Below are 22,072 nucleotides of genomic sequence, written 5' to 3'. Positions count from 1 at the left end.
GATAAAAGAAATTTGAATGTATAAATGATTTTTTCTTATATCTTCTCACCCTATTACGTATAAATAAAATTTTAGAGAGCATTTGCTTTTTTATTTTATGAATTATTAACTCATACATTATATTATATATATATATATATATATATATAATAAAACTAATTATAAATAATTAAAATGGTATTGAAAAGTGAATAGGATTAAGAATATAATATATATAATTGTTCTACTACTAAATGTTTCACTTGGTTTGATTTCTCTCTTTTTTTTAGTGTTCATTAGTTTACATATATATACGGCATTAATTTATAAATTTTGGTTAAGAAATAATGATTTAATTATAAATTATGTAAACTTCAAAAAAATTAATAAATTATGTATAGTTTTATAAGTTTTTCTCTATAATAAAATAATATTTCTCGCATTATATTGCTGAGAACTCAATAATAATCAATATAAGTTTTTATACATATTTGAGAGGAGTATTAGTAAATTTCGTTGCATGTTAATACTAAAATGCAAATAAGTACTAATGTGATGTTTGATTGAATTGACTAAAACCATCTTACATCACGTGTGTAGCACGTGCTTTTTCCAGGTATAAAAATTTATATATAAATCTTAATTGTTGTGTGCCAAAATGATCGAGAACCATCAATAACCAGGTATCTAGACCTCTATATATGCCAAAAATATCTTGAACCATCATAAAATCAGGAATCTAATTAGGGGGTGGAGCTTGTGTCGCGAGCACTTGAAAATGAATGGAACTGAGGGCCAATGATTGCATGCTCCATCAAATATTAAAACTGCTCTTGCAAACTAGTCAACTCCAGTATATATAAGTTCTTCAACTTTAGAATTTGCGGTAGTAGCTTCAACACTAGAGGTCGCAGCATCTGCAGATGAGCTGGTATGTGCACGTAGTCCATATCCTGATATAGCATCAGAATATGTAAGAATTTCTGTGATCCAATACCATAAAAGCACATCTTTTTTCACTCCCCCAGCAACTTGTATATACATTTCATTTATGGATTCTTGAGTTGGCATCCGTGGCAACCCACCATCAACATCGGGTTGTGAAGCCTCCAGTAAACATTCATTCATCTCATCCTAAAATAACAATCAATTGATTTATAACATTACAATAATAGTAAATAAATGTGCATAGCGTAAGCTATTCGTGCACATCAATTTTTTAATTAAAAAATGAAAAAATATATATTTATATAAATAAGAAATATACTTATATAAATAAATAAATGAGAATATAATATAAGTAAGAAATATACTCATATTTTCACGGTTGAGTCGATGCTATCCATGGGGTACTAGCCCCCATAGGCAACGTGGCAGGTTGTGATTGGTCCAAATCAGTGGGTCCATTGATTTTGACCAATGATAGGGGGCCACGTTGCCCATGGGGTAGTACGCCATGGGCAGCATGAACAAAACCGACATTTACAACCACTTTTAAGTCAATAATCTGCCCAATATTCGACCCAAAGATTCAACCAATAAATCCAACAAAATCTGCCCAGAAATTAAACCCAAATCACCCAAAAAAGCACAAATTTGCTCCTGAAATATGCCTTGAAATCGGACCTAGGGTTCATCTTCACCTCTGAAATAAGCTCTAAAAATTTCATTGGGGCTCTAAATTTTCTTCGTTTGAGGAATTCTGAATCGCCTCTAGGACTTGGACGTGGAAAACGGCTTGTAAGTTGTATCTTTTAGGTCAAATAATTAATTTATGGGCTTTTATTCTTTTGTCCAAAAAGCGTGGGCTTTTCTCTAAAAATCATAATAGCGCACGCTATTTGCACTAAGGCGTCTCGCTGGCAATATCGTGCGCTATTTCAGCACACTTCAAAAGACTGAGCGCTATATAGCGCTTAGCCTGGAAATTACGTTATAAGCGCGTTTTTATAAACATTGGTCTCTGACCCTCTAGCTAGCTCGGTATTCATGTTCTTGTTTTTGTTTTATAAGACTTCTTTTGTCATTTAAAGGTGCTCCAGATATCCTTTCATTTGTTTCATATCTGGGAATTAACCTTAAGTGGGAGTTGAGGTTTTGCACACCAATTACAAATTGTTTTTCTATATAGATCAGCTATGTATGTCTTCTATGTTTTTCCAACATATGAGGATCATGGTCAAGATGTCAATGATATTTCTTGTGCCTTGTATTACGACATATATTATTTAATTTTTTAAAATAAAATTGAACATTGATAAGCATTCAAATACCATTAAATCCTCTTTTTGAGAACATGCTTCTGAAATTTATTAATAGCGTTCGTCGACATTCAAACGATATACTTTCCTTGTCTTTCATTTCTTATAATAATAATTTTAAGACTAGTTTTATGATAAAAATTAAATTATATGTTTCCAGGAAACTTTGAAAACCCATCATTCAAACTTGTGCATCTCCCGTGCAAGTTTGGTGCATTTTGTGAAAAATTTATTTAAAATATATCGCTCTAAAATTAATAAAAATTAATGTAAACACTAGTAAAACAACACAATAAACTTTTCCAAGAAATAAATAGACCTAACATTCCATTTGAAAAAGAAAAAAGAAAAAACATTCCATTCAATAAATTTTAAAGAGATATACACCTCATGAGATGACCACCCCCATCCTTCAGCAGCAGCATCCATGAATCACAGGGGTTTTGAATCGGGAATATTGTCTGCGACGGGCTTGCCAATGTTTTGTGCAGCTATCGTGGAGAAACGATGAATCTAAATACATTAAACGAATCCATCAGATTTGAGACATAATAAATACGCAATGGGAAAAAGATATTGGAAATACAAAGTTGATTTTGTGTGATCTAATTGAATCACCTGTTCTCTCAACCGCACATTTTCTGCACGCAAACGATGTTCCTCAACCGAGATTTCTCGTATAGAAATAGGGCAGCCACAACTAGCGCATGCAACACTCTCTAGATGTTCCAAGTTAGTCGTGTTTTCGTCTCTGAGTCTTTTGTTTTCTGCTCGGAGCTCTGCATTTTTTAGATGGTCATGTCGTGTCTGATGAAATGAAATCAAGAAAATAACCATCATATGATTAGAAAAAGAATCCAAGATAATAGTGCAGTATCAATATATATATATATTTCTTTTAAATGCATGGCTCCTTACTTTCAGCTGTGTACGCTTATTTTGGAACCAAAATTTTACTTGCTGCGGCTCCAACCCTAATTCGAGCCCCAATGCTCTTCTTTGTTTGTAGTCTGGGATTGGGCAATCTTTGAAAAACCTAAAATTCAGTACAATTTATCATTACACATGGAAGAGACTGATCTGTCTCGACAATTTTGAATTAAAAGTTTCTAAAAATATCCACGCTCATGAAAATCAAAAGATCTAGAGCCTGTTTGGTTGGACAAGCGAGAGGGTCAAAAACTCCTTTTTTCTAAAATGGAAAAAACACGTTTCTTCTTAAAAATTGTAGTGTTTGGTTACACCTTATAAAAGCATTTAAAAAAACACTTCAAAAATAATTTTTTTATAAGCTATAATTTCTAGCTTCTAGGCTTTTGCTTCTAATGAAAAAAGACTTTAAAAAGCTGAAATCATTTTAAACACTTTTTTTAAAACTTACAGCTTCTGTATCCAAACTGGCTCGTAAAAATACAAGGGAAGATGAAAAAGGAAAGGGAACATTTTTTGTAAACTTCGTTGTCCAAAATGTATTAGTTGACAACCAAATTTGATGCGTAATCAAATAATTTGTAAAACATCTTACGCTTCTAGCCCTTGGATCTGGTGTTGCGTGTGTCGCCTTTTGTTTGGTTGATGGTCATCAACAAAATTAATGTCTTCGTTTTCATTTACGTTCAGGTCAAATTGGTGACGAAATTCATCAGCCATCATCCTTGTAACAATCTGAAACTTGCAAGTCAATTCCAAATATGATTTGAGTTATCATATAAATGAATAATGGAGTTAAATATAATGAAATGGTATCACAAAATAAGATGATAAATTAGTTCTCAATCTGGTGTGCGTGAGCAGATTGAGAGATGCAAAAAATGTTAAATGAAAAATGCATGTTTTATAACCTTAGGAAGCTAGGGTGAGATTTGCAACTTTAGTATCCTTCAATCCAATGAAGAATAAAGAGCAAAATAAAAAGATGAAACCACTGATAGAGATAAAAGGCTCTACAAAGTCCAATAAATAGAGAGAAAGAAGAAGAAGAAGAAGAAATGAGGGAAGGTAAGCGACAAGATAATGATTTGGTGAAGAAAAATGAATGGAAATTGCAAAAATTTATAGAATAGAATTGTGGGATTATTATAAGAATTGCATAAAAGTTTTGGGGCGAGGAAATGTATTTATTATAAGATTTGAATTTGCAATAATGCAATTACTAGTAATTAATTCACCATCCAAACAAAAAGAAAAACGACAAAATATCTATTGCGGCCAACAATTTCCATTCTAGAAGAACAATCGAGACTTGACGTTTGAGAATTTTGAAATGAACCATCAGTACTAATAACCAACATCATACGTTCAATCATCATGACTCATGAGTTGTAAATTAAATTTGTGTATTTGATTATTGATGATAGGAGGGGATTGTTTGAGAGAAACAATTGCTCTTGCTCGAAAAGATGTTGAAGAATGATAATTTTATTACGGTTTGAAAGAATTAGGTATTGTAATAGTTAATGCAAAGAACATATATTTTCCAGCTCAATATTTGTTTTTAATAAATTATGTATGAACATAACCTCACAATTCGATGATCAAATTGCATAATCTGCATTTTTGGATTTAAGGATTTGAGTGAATTTGCTTTCAAATTCACTTCTCAAATCCATTGTATTAATTTGACTCAAAATTATAAAGAAGGATTTGAAATCCTTTGTGTTGCATGGTCCAAGTATATTTTTTTAACTTCAATTTCAAACTCCCTATCCAACCTAGTAGTCATTTGAAATTTATAAATCCAAACTCTTTCATCCAAAAAAAACCTAAATCACCACAGAAATCTCGAGGTTCTTTCCCATTAAACCATGTAAATAAATGGCATACAACTTTCATATTGTTACAAGAAGCTGACTGAAAAACCTTGTTTGCAAGTAAATTCGATTTGAACTTAAATATTGTAAAGCTAAAAGCATAACATGATCACACAGGAAAAAAATTGATAATAAATCTAAAAACCACCACTATGGCATTGATTTTGTTTATTTTCTTGAGCTTGCTCCTTTAAATTATGTTTTAGAGGCACATGTACAATGTACTTAATACAGATACAATGAATTATATAAAGTAGAATACAATATGCATATAGAAATCTGGACTATAACAAAGATATTTTATTGCAGAAAAAATGAACATAAAACCATATTCAACTTTAAGTAGCTTAGATTGGACATGATAGTAGGACGTAATACCTTATGTGAGATGGCAGCAAACCCTGTTGCCACTGACAGCATAGTAAATAAAGCACCATGGACCTGCAAAGTTTCAAAATAAAGACACAATTTGGCTTTAAAAATTGAATCAAAATTAAATGAAAGACAGCATATATGAACTAATTATTTTGTTTTCAAGAACTTTGAATTGGGGGTAGATGCAGCAACAAAACATAGCAATTATGCTTGCTACTATGGGCCAATGGGTTCTGTTATCTATATCTCATAATAAAGCACCATGGACCTGCAAAGTTTCAAAATAAAGACACAATTTGGCTTTAAAAATTGAATCAAAATTAAATGAAAGACAGCATATATGAACTAATTATTTTGTTTTCAAGAACTTTGAATTGGGGGTAGATGCAGCAACAAAACAGAGCAATGCTTGCTACTATGGGCCAATGGGTTCTGTTATCTATATCTCATAATGATGTGAGATTTCGAATAATATCTGTTGTATTTAGTGGGAGGATGATAATATGTGTGACCCAAAATGTTGGGAGTTACGGATTCTTGGATTGAGAAATGTATTTAGTGGGAGGGGCATGCTCATTGCTGGTGTTGTCTCTTATCACCTACACGATCAACCATACCCTTCATTGTTGTTGTAAGTATCTCAATAGAGACAGTTTTACCATTAAGATCTGACATCCATCTCTTACTGCTTACTTAGCCAACCAGATCAAACAGTGCACGTCGGCAGCTTGACGCACGAGACCTACGAAGGAGGTTATATATCCTAGTATACTCTAATCCATATTCCTTACACACATAACCCAACACCTTCGAATAAAACAATGTGTTAGGATTCAGATGGAAAGCAACTGAGAAAATGTGATCACGTTACGTTTATCCTGATGTAAAAGATGGCCACAATGGTTATTGAAACAAAAAAAAAAATTGGCTTCTACTTGAGAGAGTGTGTGTAGGTGCATGTGTCTTTGTTATTCTTCGTTGTTTGATTGAGTTTTTCTTTCATAGACAATAAACTTTGTGTGGACTTGAGACTGCATGGGTGTTTTCCAAGTTTTTCGTTAAAGTTTGCTCGGATTTCTCTTTAAGCACAAAATTTGTCATTTTTATTTGGTTGGTTTAGTTCATTGTGTGCTAAATAGCTTACATTAACTTTAATCAAGACCCTTAACAATTGATAAATTCTTACATCAGATTAGCAACTTTGGACGATGTCATTCATTCACAAGGAGGGCAAATTTTTACACAATTTGGGTAGTTAATAACATTCTGACTAGATTGTAACTATGTATACTAATTTTGAGATAAAATTTGATTTATGTACGATATAATTGCCCCAATAGTACCAAAATGCAGATTTCATCACATTATGAACAAAAAAAAAAGCATAGATTTTTCACTTGCACTTTGATAAATTTCTTCGGGAATGCTCGACAACTAAGGTAGTTCGAGCTTTTGATGCCTTTGCAACAGAACTTGATTTTTTACAGTTTTCCTAAAATTTTGCATCTCTTGGTCAAATAACGACCTTATTTCTACTTAAGCAAAAATGCCCTTTATTCTTCATTCTTTTCATCCAATAACACCATAAATTTGTCATAATATAATAGTTTCCACTTGCAAAATAAAGATGATAAGCATGAAATGTTGAAGCTCAAAGGTCACACTTTGGCTTCAAATTAAGTAAAACTGAGACATGAAGAATGCAAAAGAAGGTGATTGAAAAACCTCCACCTTGCAAGATCCACTGGTCCTGTAGCCATGGAGACCCTCTAAAATATATCTATCGATCTATCTTCATCTCCGCCTGTGTAGAATCTTGCTACGAATTTTTCGCCGTCCATCCATTAATTTGGGTGTTTCGAAACTGTGTATTGCTGATTAGTCACCCAGCCCAAGAATTAGCAAATACAGTGTGAAATCCAATCCCAAAAATATATTTTTTTTTTTAAAAAAAAAAGGTTATATTCCAAAAGTTTTTTTTTTTTTTTGAGAAATATATTCCAAAAGTTTGGTTTTTACGAAACCCATACGATGACTGCAGTTCCGGATTAGTTCGGCTTTCGAACATTTGGATTATGGGAGGTTTTATGCTACACTCTCAATGTATTTGCATGAGCTGATCATCTCATATTTTTTTAACAAAAATACTAAGTCATCTTACATATTTATTTTCAAATGAGATAATAAGATCATCGAGTGAGATGATCATCTCCTTAAAAAAAAACTCGAGTTCATTTGCATTTTTCCATTTTGCTCTTTTTATATGGGAGTCTAGCATGTTCAACCATAATTTGTCTATTATGCGGTCGGGTATGTTCACACTGCTTTTTGGAAGGAAACTGTATGTGTAATGAATTTTTTTTAGAGTATTAGCAGCGTTTGGTAAGGGTATCACGTAATTCAAAGTTTGAAACGATTTTTACACACATTGGGATAATTATAGGCCCGACACAATTCAACTGTGTGGGCTTGAAAAGGTTGGAAAATGAAATCCAAGTGCAAGCAAGTATTACGAATCCAGATTTCTACGGTACACGGAAGAATTATGGTAAATTACCAATTTCTCCCTTTGTCCTATTATAATACCAACGAACCTCCAAATTTAAAATCTCTCCCACGAACAATACGCTATGGCGAAAAATCCTTCGCGTTTTTCACAGATCTGCAGCGATTTCCCCACAAGCAGATGAAGAGGTGAATTGTTGCCTCACATCGATATTTTTGAGAGGATGAGTTTAGGATAACATACCTTAGCAGTCAGCGTTGTAGATGTTGGAGGAGAAGGCATAGAAAAACTTCACGGTAATCTTGGAAAGAAGTGCACAGCGATGATGTGCACAGCGAAAGAGAAAAGAATGAAGAGGACATCGTGTGTTTCAGAAATTTAAAAAACAACTTCAACAGTACATAGGACTAAAATGGTCATTCACTAACATCCTCACTTTTTTATCATCAACAATAAAAATGATACCAAACACATAATTTTTATCACGCATATTACATATCTCTCACTTAATCAACTCAACTTAGTATACATTCACACGTACCAAGCGGAGCCTTAGTATATAGTATCTGATATTTGGTTCAAGTAAGGATGAGCTCTAGTGTTTTTTTAAAAAAATAATAATAATAAAAGCAAAAAAAGGGAAAAATTGTCATTTACATGATTAAAATTGCAAATTTACTATTAACATGACGAAAAATGAAAAAAAAAATGCAAAGTGAAAGGACTACAATTGCAAATTCACAATTAATAAGACCAAAAATAAAAAGTGAAAATTACATGTCAAAAATGTAATTTTTCATTTCTCTAATAAATATATATAGGGGCAGGTTCATTTCAACTGAAAAAAAAAAAATTATTTACTTTTATATTTAAGACTGATGAATATTCCAAAATCGATTAGTTTTATTCCAAAAGTCGTAGGACCAAGCGTTTGTCGTTTTATCAAAAGCTATAGTCAGTGGTAAGAGTGCAACTCAAATCTTTTAAACCGAACAACAGCTCAAGCGTCATAGTTCGATCGCTCTACCTAGCAGGAACAATTATTGTACCCCAACAATCTCCTTCCAAATAATTGCATTCCTTGCAATCCATGAGAAACGAACTCGTGACCTTGGCTCTGACACCAATTGTTAGGACTGATAGCTTTCAAATATTTTAAACCGCACAGCACCTTAGATGTCATGATTCGATCGTTCTATCCAGCAGAGTCAATTATTGCAACCGACATAGGTTCTATATTCAAATTTTAATTATTTTAAAAAATATATATGGCTGAAGAAATAAATCAATTTCATTGAAGGGAAAAACAAAAAGAAGTAGGCCTCAACAAAATCGATATAAATCCAGTCATTTATTGTAAATAGTAAATACATTAGCTTGAATCGGTATCTTTTTGGGTTTTAAGTATTCAAAACGTTGTTTGCTTAGCTTAACGTGAATTGGTGAGCCCACTTATACAAGTAGAATTAGAAAACTCCTCAAATTTTAGTGATAGGTGAAATAGTTACATTATAGGATATAAAGTGTTTGTCACGCTTTTATATAAGTCGACATATTGGTTATTGGAGAAGAAATTTTCTACCGAGATAAAGTTGTGTATTGGAATTTGGCACACCTCCATTCTCCAACATTATTTTTGTCTTTCAGACAGTTTCTAAGAAAAATAATGTTATTTATTAAATATGATGAAACTATCATGAATTCACCAGTCATTATGGATAACCTCTTGTCAAATATGGCTGATCTTCATGCCCCATTCAGTCTCCATCTCATGTATTGTAAAATAATTTTGATGTTTACGACTTTTTCCATGGTTTGAGAATGGAGAGTACCAAAATGATAGCTATAACCAATACCAAAATGATTCCAATCATCATGCACTTTCTTGATTTTTTCTGCAAAGATTTCGCGGTTTGAAGAGCATCAGCCCCCATATGTACATGCTCCACTGCGTTTCTCACCTATAAATCGCGGGCCGAAAAACACATCACATTTGAAAACCTAGGCGCGAATTTTTCTTTTTCTTCGAAAAATGCACGAAACGCACCTGGCTCTCGATGTTATCTAATATTTCTCCTTGAGCCTCGACCAGCACAGCCATATCAAGGTAAATCTGACGTGCAGAATAAAAGATTAATTCATCGTTTGGTACGCGAATTTTTTATAAATGGAGAGATCGAGATATATACCTGGTGTAAATCCAGAAGCTTCTTCTCAATTTCCATGACAGCATCATGTCTTTCTTGAATTTCTTCCAAAGTATTCAGCACCTACAACGAGTCACACATATAAATACATAATTGACATGTGATGGCGATTCGGGGTTTACAAAACAAAGTATATATGCATCATATTCACCTGCCCTCGTCCTGTTTCGAGGATAGCCTTGTGGAATATTTGTTCACTGTTTCCAGTTTCAATCAGATGGTTGATTGTCTGTTAGTCATTTGAGTTCTCAGAATAAAAATCAGCTGCATTGAGTTCAGGCTACAACTAAAAAATAATGTTACTTAAAGCATAAGGTAAGCTCACCTCTTCATCTGGCCTTGTTCCAGTCACTGAAGATGCATTAAATTATAGAACAAATCATTCAATAAAATGAAATAACCAAGACAGGAAACGAGTTGAAGTACTTGTTAAAATTAACCCTGAGTTTGAACAGACCTGTTATCACCCTTCTCTCGACAACCTCGCGATATTCGTCATCTATCTTCTGCCTCAATGCCTGATGGAACAAAGAGATTAATATCAACCATTTGGACTTGAAACAGGACAATTAGTCGTGGAAATTTATGTTATAAGTTGAACACGAGACCTGAAATTCATTCATGAGGTCTCGAAATTTTTTGGTCGAAGCACTGCGACGTCGAAAATCGGATTATTAGTGCATCAAAATAAAACAGAGGCCAATGACGAAATGTTCAACTGGCGCTCACTTTGTCATGATCATCCTGGACCGATCCACGGCAGTACCTTTTTCGCAACCGGGCTTCTTCCTGTTAGTTAAATTCTGAAGCAGTGAACATAATCACTTGTATGTACAAGTTGTTCTTTGTGTTAGAGAGCTGGCTATTAGTATTACTTAGTGAAACAGAGACATACTTCATTATTTATGGCTTCAATTTTCCCTTTTACATTGAGTGCCACTTTCCCCACTTCATTGATATCTTTCTCCATCCTCTTCCTAATGGCTGGAAACAAAGTAGAGCATGCAATAAAACTATAACAAAACCTTTACAATTCAAACGTAGAATTGTAAAACAATCACACCTTTCATAGAAGATGCTTTCATGACCGTTTTAGACTCCTCATTGGCATCCTAAACAAAATAGTCCAACAAATCACCGCACAAACTATAACAATATCCGCGTAAACAGATCGATCAGCCAAAATCTCCACGTCTTTCAAAGAAGCTATGACATCATCAGCATTGTAATTCGTCGAAAAGGGTTTAAAGAATCGTCTAAAACAGGATGGAACTCATACCTTAAGTTTCACTAGTAACTCAGATAGTTTCTCCACCTGCTTTTCAACCTCTTGTATCTGCATTGAGAAGAAAGAAGAAAACTTGTCTCTAAGCCATTACAATATCGATGACACGACGACAGATGATTGCGTTATAGATGATGATCGATGAAGCATCAAGGAATAAATACAACATACCTGTTTGTTAAAGGATTCCATCCCCATATCCGAATTACTCCTAGGAACCCGCGTTCCCATCTCTATAACATGTTCTCTAGACGGGGTATCAGTATCACCCTTGGCATCACGCACAAACGAATCCTGGAAATGTTCCAACGATACGATGACATGAAATACATGTGAAAGTTTGATGTGGGTGAATGAAAGCGGGTGAAAATGTTGGGAAACAAATAGTCAACTTGATGATTGAATTTAATTCTCAAAATCTTGGAATATTGCCCTTCATGGCTTCATATATTCCTCATGTTTTCATTAACATCAACAATGATAGAGTCTCAGTTTCTTCAAAAATATATAATAACTTTTGAAAAATATAATATAATCTCCCAATTATACATACAAGAAACTAAATCTCCCCCCTCATCAATACATGATACGTCCCACTAGCAAATAGTACATGAAATCATCAAAAGCCAACAAAAATCGGAAGCAAAATGAGTAACAGAAAGTGTAATTATGCAGTAATATGATTATTACTGACCGTCAACAGATCGTTCATGGGTCTCAGTTTTTGCTACTTGTGTATCAACTCGTATTGTATCTTAGTTTGTATGTATATATGTTGTGTAATGCATTAATGTGGCCGGCCACGAATTAGTCGGACGAGAAAACAAATGAAGTTTCAATTCGGTGGGTACCTTTTTTAGTATTCTTGCAACAATGCAATACAAACAATTTACCAGGCGTTACAATCGATCTTCAAAAACATACTCGTTTACAGAATGTTTGCTAATTGCTGTCATGGTATTTGAAAATGACTACGTCTCGAGATTAATTTTAAAATGTTATTTTAAATAAAAATTATGATATTTTATGATAATCTTTGGACGACAAAGTGATACGATTGTTAAAATCTGGATAAGAGTTATGGACTTTTGTGTTTTAGGGAATTTAGGATAAATTTTGTTTCCCCGATATCTAATATGGATATATTTGATATTAAATTTTTTTTAAAAAAAATTCATGACACCAAAATTAGTTGGTATAATGGAGTAAATAATTATTCTTATAAATAAATCTTTGGGTACGCATAGATTTTCGTAGGAACAAGCAAAATTTATTATAATGGTCAAATCGTGTACTTTTTTTAAAAAAAAAAAAAAAAAAAATTGGCGATGAAGTGACTTTTTAATATATATGAATCTAATTAAATTATATCAAAACTTTTAAAAATCATGAAAATTGCTGGTTTGAAAATAGGACCAAGCATTGCCTTTATAATAAATTCATCCAATTAAGATCATTGTATCCATGTTCATTAATATAATTAACTCAAATATTCTCATCCACGTCACTTTGTAATATTTTCATACTTTGAGACAAACTCTCATTTCACTTTCAGCTAATAATTTCATAGTTGATCTCGTTCTTCGAGTCTCATAATTAACATTTAAAATAAAACATGATTATTCAAATAATTTTATTAATCATCAATCGTTAAAACGTGCGAGGACTAAAAATCCTGTTAATTTGAATCTTCCTAATACCTACCGAAAATCAATAATGCGTTGCCAAATTTAACTGAATCTCTCGGGTTGAGTTTATCTTAGGCTCAATTCAATGATCCAAAATTAATTTGAGTACGTGAAATCTATAAAAATATATATAAATTTCACGGAACAAAATAAAAATTTGACCCTTGAATGTAACGTGGTGATATAATCTTTATATTAACATCTAATTAATCGTCTCTCCGAATTACTATATCTAATATCGAATTATTTTCACTAACCGTGCAAAAAAGATCAATTTTCCCCAAATAATTAGAACTCCGTAAATTGTTTTTCCTAAAAAAGGAAAAAAAAAGAAACCCACAAAATTAGCCTTTTCTTGCATAATTGATCATTCACGGCATATACAAATTTCCAGCAGCCACAACTTTTCCCACCATATAGTTGGACTAATTAATCATCCTTTCATCTGCCCACATTTTTAAATCAATTATTTCCATCTCTTTCATCTACTTGCACGAGATTTTTTTTTAAAAAATAATTAATTAATTACTACCCGAATTGAGATTTGAAGAATAAAAATTGAATGCACTAAATAATTGCATGAATTGATGGCATATTTGATTGCCATAATAATCTTTAATCATCAATATGTTGAAATGACATTGTTGCCTTTTAATTTCATGACATGAAAAAAAAAACGTGTTTAAAAAAAAACAAGTAGAACAAGACAATGTAGTATTGCCCAATACATAACTCTATATTACTTCAAGATCAAAACGCATATCAAACTAGAAATGTAAATTTTTAATTCGTGAGCATAATGACTATATAAGTGGAGTGATACCAACATTAAATTTATTTGGTTTCAGAGTCTTACCCTTAAAAATAGCATTCAAGTTGTTAATTAATAATGTGATACTGCATCGCTCAGACATTTATTATAGTCATTTCAATCGTGGCCAAATTAACTTCATCGCACGGGAAAGTTCGGGGAGAAGTCAACCACTAACCTCTCAGCATTAACACAACACGGTCACTTGAAAAATCGTCGGTAACTAAGTCCAATGTGCTAAAGAAAGTTGGCATTTTGAATTTGAAATCACGTAGTGGGAATCCACAATCAAGAATATATATTAAAAAAACAAAGTTCGTAATTACATAACTTGTATTCCATAAATCACAAAAAGTAATGCATTTGCATTTTGCACCATTGGATATACATGGAAATACAAAGGGGGAAGAAAAAAAAAAAAGCAATCGACATGTTTTCTTTTCTCATGGAACCTTCGATACAATAGTTCTCCACAATCATAGAATGCATCAATATGACGACGATTATTATTGTAAAATACAGCGACACTTATTTTACACGACTCCAAATATTTAAAAATAATAATAATATTTCTTTGAAAAAGAGAAAAAAAAAATAATAATAAACTCCCAGCTCCCAGAGGAAAAATAATGAAGGTTCCCGATTCGTGAATTCCCATTCTACAAATGTGATTTAGCGATCACAACACTCGCATCGGTCGCCACATTTCCGGCGCCGGACCGAGTCCACGTCTCCTGGAACTGCACCTCAGTGACCCCTGCAAATTTACATCAAATATTTTAGCATCATGGTTACGGAACGAATTTTAAAAAAATACATAGATTTCGATTATAATTTGCCTTTTCCCATGGCTGCAGTGGACGTGATGCCTCCCTGGACGGTCCTAAGGACTCTGTCGTAGTAATTAGCACCAGACCACTTCTGATGAGCCAAAGTATCGACCCCATGAGCCCTCTCCTCCCTCTGAATCTTCTCCACATAAGCCAGCATCCCCCGGGTCGCAAAGTCCTTGGCGAAAGTATCGACGATCAGGGCGTTTGCGTGGAAGCCAGCCAGGGTGATGAACTGCCAACAGTAACCAAGTTGAGCAATTTTGGGGATGAAATTCATCATCTCTTCGTCGTTCATTCCCGATGCATCCCAGTTAAACGACGGAGACAGGTTGTAGGCCATCATTGTCTCCGGGCACTTGGACTTGAGGCCTTGCGCGAATTCGGTGCACTCGGCTAAGTCGGGACTCGCAGTCTCCATCCAAATAACGTCGCAGTGTGGCGCGAAATTCCATCCGCGAACAATCGATGCTTTCACAGACCCCTTGAACCTGTCAAAATTTGTCAAACGATCAGTTTTACCACATTATCAATGCATTTACGAAACTATTTGAATGCCGATTGATTGATTACCTGTAAAACCCTTCTCTAGTTCTAGGCAAGTCCCAGTCCCAGAAAAGATCGGCTAATCCGAGCCCGTCAGCGATCTCTCTCGCTCGCTCATTCGAAATACACTTGTCGAAAGCAGAGTGATTCTTCCATTCACTCAGCTTCCTCTGTTTCTCCCCTTCTCCAGCATTCATGCTCATTATAGCATCAACCACGCAATCCGAAAACGTCTTCAACCGAGCCATGGCGAGCCAGTTGTCCTCTATGGCCTCGAGCTCCGGCCCCGTCTTCCCCACCGCCATGCCCTCCTCCAGCAATGTAGCCAATGCCTTACCCTTCAAATTCGGGTTGGAAACACCCAAGATAAACTGGTGATCCCTGGAATCCACGTTGGATTGAATCAAAGTCGCTGCTTCCGCGTCGGTTCGGGCGATCAAAAGGGTCTCCACCCCCATCACATCGAACTGCAACCTGGCCGCAACGAGCCTGTTAATATGCTCGCTTATGGCGACCAGCACTTTCCCAGCCATGTGGCCGCATTTCTTGGTGACAGAGGATTGATCCTCAATGTGGACTCCGGCCGCACCGCGCTCGACGAACAGCTTGCACATCTTCACCGTGGAGGTGGGGCCGCCGAAGCCCGTGTCACCGTCGGCGATGATGGGCTTCAGGTAATCGATGTAAGGGGTTCTGGCCCGCTCTTCTCTGCTCATGCTCATCCTCGCCTCCCTCTGCTTCCTGTCATGATACAGCTGCGCGAAAAAGAGGTGCTCCACTTTGTTGGGGACAGTGTCGTAGGGATAGTCGGCGAGATCAGGGCCGGGCTCGTTGCTGGTGGTGTGAGTGGAAGAGCACTGCCAACCGGAGACGTAAATGGAGTCCAAATGCTTCGCCATCATGGTGACTTGCACCGGGTCCAGGGAGCCGAAAGTCCTGGAGGCGGTGCCGTTTGCTTGGTGGGTTTTCAGAGTTCGCCACAGTTTCTTGGCGAGCTCATTGGAGGGGTAAGCTATCTGGAGACTGCCGCGCAGCGCCACCACGTCCCTGGCGGAGTATGGGCGGCTGGTGAGCTTGAACCTCTCCGTGTTCCACCACGCCTGCACCTCCGCCACTTCCGCTTCGAACCTATTTTCCTCCTCCATAATCTGTTTCATATAATCAACATTCAAGTCAAAATGTCGATAAAAAATTTGTCCTATATAAATTAATAACTTTTACAAATATCTTTATACACATATTATAGTTATAATCTCTCTAAAAACATAAACGCTCTATCACGTAGCAAGAAGTACGAAAGAACCAAAAGAACCAAGAAACATTTTTTTTTACCATTGAAGGCACCGAAAAAGATGCAGCCATGGATAGAACTTTGATCTTTCAAAAGTTTCTGTATTTTTTTCTTCTGTTTTTCCCTATACAATTGCAATTGCAATGTACTTCCTTTTATACTTTATAAATGTACGACTAAGCCTCCCACCGAACGCCTCAATTTATAGCTTTGAAAGAGATAAGAAGTGCTACCAGTAAAGATGAGAAAAAAACAAAAAATGAGAAATTTCCTAATAATTTCTCGGTGAAAGCTTATCTGTTTATATTTATTACGACAAGTAGATAGATGGGAACTGTAGGCATGGACTTCTGTGGTCTGCAAAACTAAATACCAAAGAATCCTATCTTTTTTCACAATTCACGAGGTCTTTTTATTTCACGTTCTTCTATATTTTTACGTCATGGGATTTGATCGGATCATTTTATTAACAATTTCTGTTGATGTCCGAAACTGTGTTCGGCGGAGTAATTGGTGGATTAAGGGCTTCCATGGATTTGCGGACAACTGATCAATTTAGTTACCAAAGGTGGCTGGATCTGAGTAAACTAATTAATGAACATTTTTTTTGTGCCACTACAAATTAATACGTGCGTTCTGACTCAGTCTAAGCTGTTTGAAATCATTTATAATTTTAAAAAATCAGATTAATTTCGATTTACTATAATGAAAAAGCCATTTACTTAATTTACTTCATCATAGTTAGATAAAACACGTGTTAGGGACCATACTAGCTAAACACAAATTGCAACCCAAAACGAAGATTTCGGATCGTTTTTCATTTGGAATGGTCGAGCAGGAAATCTAATCGTAACAAAATTTGGGTTTTGTTTTCCTTTTCCGGACGAATTCGAGCAGATTCCGGTGTCATGGGCTATGAATTTTGCGGTTTTTAATTTTGAAATGGAATGGTTGAGAGCAGATGTAGTTCATATGTGGGTTTCGCAATTTGGTGTGTTGGATTCGGTACTTCTGGGCAAGTAAAATACATGTTTCAGTTTCGCAGTGTGTGCACTAATTTCCGGGTGTTTTAAAACGTGCGCTTTGGTTTTTCCTTTATTGCAAGATCAACTTATCTCAATCAATATCATTGTGTTTAATTGATGTAATCCCCCACGCAAATTATTACCAGGTGATTCAAATACATTAAATTTAAAAAACAATAAATAAAACCTGAAAAAGAGTCAAAAGTTGAATGCTGGCTGTATAAATACGGTAGAAGACTGCACGCAAATCAACAGTAGAAGATTAGTTCCAAGAAATCTGCAGAGGTCTCGCATTTTACACGTAAATTAAACTGATCACAACTGCAGTTTGAGTTTGGGATATATCCCAACAACTGGTCAGCTTTTTCTCCTTTAAAAAACACAAACACAAACACAATTTATGACCATATAATTATCTATATTATATTTTGGTCATTATACAAATTATTTTATTTTAAAACATAACCTTGTTTCTTTACATCTTTGGTGGTAACCTCTTCCCTAATGACGTCGTTTGCCACGATTAACTCAAGGCTTACAAAACATAAATCATTGTGTTCTCTTTTTATATATTGCTATATTTATTTTATCGCCTTCACATCAAACGCCTCACGAGTTAAACCTTGTCATTAAAATGTTTTATGTTAATTTGGGGGTTAATTTTACTTTTACAGTGTGTAGTACGCAGGATTTCAATGGAATTTAATGTGATTAGGATTTACAAATACTATTTTAGTGATTGGTAAAATAGTATTTCGAAATAAGACTGGTATTTGATTAGATTTCATGAGATTTCATTTAACTAAATGAAATTCTTGTGACATTGGTCGGATTTCGTGAGATTTCATAAGATTTGAGTTTTAAAAAATTATAATAAAATTTTTCAAAATTATATTTATATGACTTAATCATAGATTTCAAGTTTTTTTTAAAAAATAAAATTTCTACAAAATATCATTTATCTAAAAAATTATATTATCAATTGATACTATTACATTTTAAATTCTTACCAAACACCAAAATTCAATTTCAATTCCATGAAATCCAATTTCAAATCCAAATCCAAATCCAAATCTAATTCCAAATCTCAATTTTTATAAATTCAAACACACTTAGTGTGATTAATTTAGTATTATTATTGTTTTTTTTTTTGAAATAGTATATGCGTTTACTTAGCTTGATTAGAGTTGGATTGATTGATTATCATACTATATCAAGTGTTTACTAGAAATTTTACCAATCATAATAAATACATGAGCCCGTTATAAATATTATTAGGGAATGATTTTTAATCCCTTTTAATTGGTGTGATTGTTTATCCATCCAAGTAATTTAACTCAAGCTACCATAATTACCATTTTTACCTATCATTTCTAAAAGCCTATTTATAACTTACATTAACATTTAGCCACATTAAAATATTTACATTTATAATTCTTGAAGTATGAAAAGAAATATTCACATGAAATTTTTTATAACAATTAGAAGAAAATAAAACAATAACACAATTAAATATAAAACTTTTAAATAATTATTACTAACTAAAAATGTATGATCTTATATTTGTGATAATGTATATTATAATATAATAAAAAACATTAAGCACTTTTAAAAAATTATATATGTATTTATTTTGAATTAAAAAAATTATTAAAAAATTAAGGAACATTATCAAATATTTTGATCATAAATTTTTTTAAAAAAAATATATATATAATATAAAAATGTAAAAATAATATTTTCCAACTATAATTATCAAATGGATAAATTTGGAATCATAATTTAATCTTACATCATTCCTAATCATAATCAATCAAAGTAAACATATAATTATTTATCACGATATATTTTATAAGATGATTAGTAAATTAAGATTGCGTTTACTTGCTATGATAAACATAAAATTATATTAATAATCTTATGCAATCACATGTTTACTTTTTTTTTTAGGGCCGTATTAACTCATAAAGCTCATCCATAGTTACTTAATTTAAACTTTAAACCTTGATGATTTATCACAAATAAATGATGTGATAAATAATCATTATATTTCTATTTAAAAAAAATTACACTAATATCCTTAATTTAATTCCCAACAAAATAATATATGAAAATCTCATTTAAAAAAATTATATAAAATGGATATAAATTTCAAATACTTTAAAATATATCAATACATTTCATTTGATTTAAATATACGAAAGTTCCATTTAAAAATTATAAAACATGAAAAAAGTTCTAATAATTTATATATGATTAATACATTTCATTAGATGTTATCCTTATTCATGGGAAAAATTTTTAAGTCAATTACTATTTTTTGTTTCAAAAAATAAAAAATATTTATACTCAATAATTTTGGTCAATTAAAATAATTTACATGTTAATTAATTATAATTTACATTCTTCAATAAAAATCACAATCCCAGTTTTACAAATAAAAACTAAAAATAAGATTATATAATATACACAAATGACAAAATTGTAACTCATCATTTAATCATAGTATCAATCACAAAATTGATCTATTAAAGTAAACATGTGATTGTTTATGCAACATTATTCAACATCCTATAAAATTAGTTTAATAGTCTTAGTATTATTTATCTAGATATAATTAATCACACTAAGTAAACACAATTGTGATTAGAATTGTGATTAAACAAAAATTCACAATTTTTGTCCTTTAAATATGATAGAAAAGATTATAAATAAGGGTATATTTTGAGTTTTTTAATTTTTTTTTTCATTTATACAAGTCATAGATTATTTATCTTTAATGAAATTGAGGATTACAAATCATGTTCAAATTTAATTATTAACGGACCTTGAGTTTATGATTTTTTGTTAATTTTTAAGTAAACATATGATGAATTATTATTAATATTCTTATCACATGATAATCACCTCAAGTAAACGCAGCCGTAAATGCACTTATTGTTATAAAGTATGAAAAATTTTAAGCATGTTATTTGTATGCCCTTTTCTATTTTAAATGTTGGAGATAGTGGATGATCCGGCTCGCCGTGATCATTCTGAACATAATTAAACACCAAAGTACAACTTAACACGGAATTTCACAATTGTATTAACAAAATATAATTTATTAATTATGATTATTATGCCTAACTAAACGGAGCTAATTATTAGAACCAAATGTGTGGAAACACGCTAAATGGAGATTAATACGTGTGGAAGAGAATTATATACTTTATCCGTCTTCATTATATACTAGTAATTAACGCCCGCGAAAATTCATGTGCATAAATAGTTTATATTATATCTAAAAATAATGAACATTTTTTTATATTTTTAAATTAAAAAATAAATTTGAAATATGATAGTTATAAGTAGTGAGAGACATTTTTGTCTATCCATTAATTTGACCAAAGTGGTTATCCTAAGGCGTTCATTCATTATTATATTGTATAGATTGTATAGATATTATATTTCTTTTCTTTTTTGTCTCAAATATTAAATATATATTTGTACTATATTTAGCAATATTGTTTCTATTCTTAATACACCACGATTAACATCTTGAATCACGTGTAATCATTTTTTAATGAATTAACTAAGGTTGAAATAGGAAGTTTGTTGGTAAATTTACTTTTCAAATAATTTTTCTTTAATTTGTGCGTTAAACAAAACAAATATATGTAATTGAGATGAAAAGAGTATATTATTTTTTTATTACATGAAAATCCGCAGTCGTTACCTTTTCGGTGCGCACTGAGTAAACCCCCTAACTAACGAAATAGCTTGCAAACCACGCTAACAAGATAAACCGCACTAAACAAATGCTATGTGACAGGTTAGTCCAAGAAGTGTTAGTAGGAGAAATCGAACTCCTGACCTGTGGACAAACGACCACTTATTCAACCAACTTAAACACAACCTCGAGAACGAAAAGAGTGTAGTAACTCGTACTTTGTTTTAAGTTGATTAAATATTAAATATGATTAAGAGTTACTAATTAAACAAATAAAAAAATTAAATTAGATTAAAATATGAATTCCAAACTTCGGAACCCCGAAAAGTTCGGAAAATCCAAACCATAGTTCAGAAGCACCAACAGGGCAGTCCGAAAGCATGGTTCATGTTCGGATGTCAATGATCAATTTGGAACTTCTGATCTACACCCAGACAACAAGTCATCCGATGGGTGCACGATCAGATGCATGCCACGTGGACGATCAAACCATCCGAAGCAGGGGCGGATCCAGAAATTTTATGAAGGGGGGGGGGGGGGGGGAAACCGGGCAAAATAAAAGATCATATATATATATATAAATACATAATCACCACATAACAAAATTTAAATATAGTACTCTCATTTAAATAATATTTTTAGATTTCAAACTTTACTTACAATTTACCCCTACGACTTTCCATTTTATGAATATAATTAATAATAACTTCATTTGATAAACTAATATATATATATATATACATATA

General features: G+C 32.9%; 3 protein-coding genes across 10 annotated transcripts; all 3 read right to left on the bottom strand.

Moving 5' to 3' along the window:
* Positions 1-607: 607 nt before the first annotated feature.
* On the bottom strand, positions 608-8,251 carry LOC140891581 (homeobox-leucine zipper protein ROC2-like). 7 transcript variants are annotated; one of them, XM_073300153.1, is made up of 8 exons: positions 8,175-8,251; positions 8,020-8,087; positions 7,157-7,299; positions 5,429-5,491; positions 3,766-3,911; positions 3,159-3,276; positions 2,859-3,047; positions 2,490-2,753 (listed from the first exon to the last, which is right to left on the bottom strand). In XM_073300153.1, the coding sequence occupies exons 4-8, from the start codon at positions 5,468-5,470 to the stop codon at positions 2,673-2,675; spliced, it is 576 nt and encodes a 191-aa protein (XP_073156254.1). In that variant the 5' UTR covers positions 5,471-5,491; positions 7,157-7,299; positions 8,020-8,087; positions 8,175-8,251; the 3' UTR covers positions 2,490-2,672. The 7 variants fall into 7 exon arrangements, with proteins under 7 accessions (XP_073156251.1, XP_073156254.1, XP_073156252.1 ...); XM_073300151.1 differs by having other exon boundaries at positions 7,983-8,087; positions 8,175-8,246; XM_073300150.1 differs by lacking the exons at positions 8,020-8,087; positions 8,175-8,251 and adding an exon at positions 608-1,113 and having other exon boundaries at positions 2,628-2,753; positions 7,157-7,630.
* A 1,438-nt stretch (positions 8,252-9,689) lies between these two features.
* LOC140892101 (syntaxin-132-like) lies at positions 9,690-12,375 on the bottom strand. Of its 2 annotated transcripts, XM_073300848.1 has the most exons (13): positions 12,275-12,375; positions 11,595-11,717; positions 11,418-11,474; positions 11,202-11,250; positions 11,034-11,122; positions 10,868-10,941; positions 10,747-10,789; positions 10,596-10,656; positions 10,464-10,489; positions 10,290-10,367; positions 10,121-10,201; positions 9,979-10,044; positions 9,690-9,892 (listed from the first exon to the last, which is right to left on the bottom strand). In XM_073300848.1, exons 2-13 carry the CDS (start codon positions 11,652-11,654, stop codon positions 9,728-9,730), a joined length of 849 nt encoding a protein of 282 aa, XP_073156949.1. In that variant the 5' UTR covers positions 11,655-11,717; positions 12,275-12,375; the 3' UTR covers positions 9,690-9,727. The 2 variants fall into 2 exon arrangements, with proteins under 2 accessions (XP_073156949.1, XP_073156950.1); XM_073300849.1 differs by lacking the exon at positions 12,275-12,375 and having other exon boundaries at positions 11,202-11,332; positions 11,595-11,650.
* A 1,825-nt stretch (positions 12,376-14,200) lies between these two features.
* LOC140887848 (isocitrate lyase) lies at positions 14,201-16,789 on the bottom strand. The gene is made up of 4 exons (XM_073295379.1): positions 16,631-16,789; positions 15,326-16,446; positions 14,762-15,243; positions 14,201-14,679 (listed from the first exon to the last, which is right to left on the bottom strand). The coding sequence occupies exons 1-4, from the start codon at positions 16,658-16,660 to the stop codon at positions 14,582-14,584; spliced, it is 1,731 nt and encodes a 576-aa protein (XP_073151480.1). The 5' UTR covers positions 16,661-16,789; the 3' UTR covers positions 14,201-14,581.
* Between the last annotated feature and the right edge of the window lie 5,283 nt (positions 16,790-22,072).

The sequence above is a fragment of the Henckelia pumila genome, chromosome 3, assembly GCF_033568475.1.
Source record: "Henckelia pumila isolate YLH828 chromosome 3, ASM3356847v2, whole genome shotgun sequence".
Lineage (NCBI taxonomy): Eukaryota > Viridiplantae > Streptophyta > Magnoliopsida > Lamiales > Gesneriaceae > Henckelia > Henckelia pumila.
Note: the sequence above shows the minus strand (reverse complement) of the source record. Positions and strands in the feature narration are given on the sequence as shown.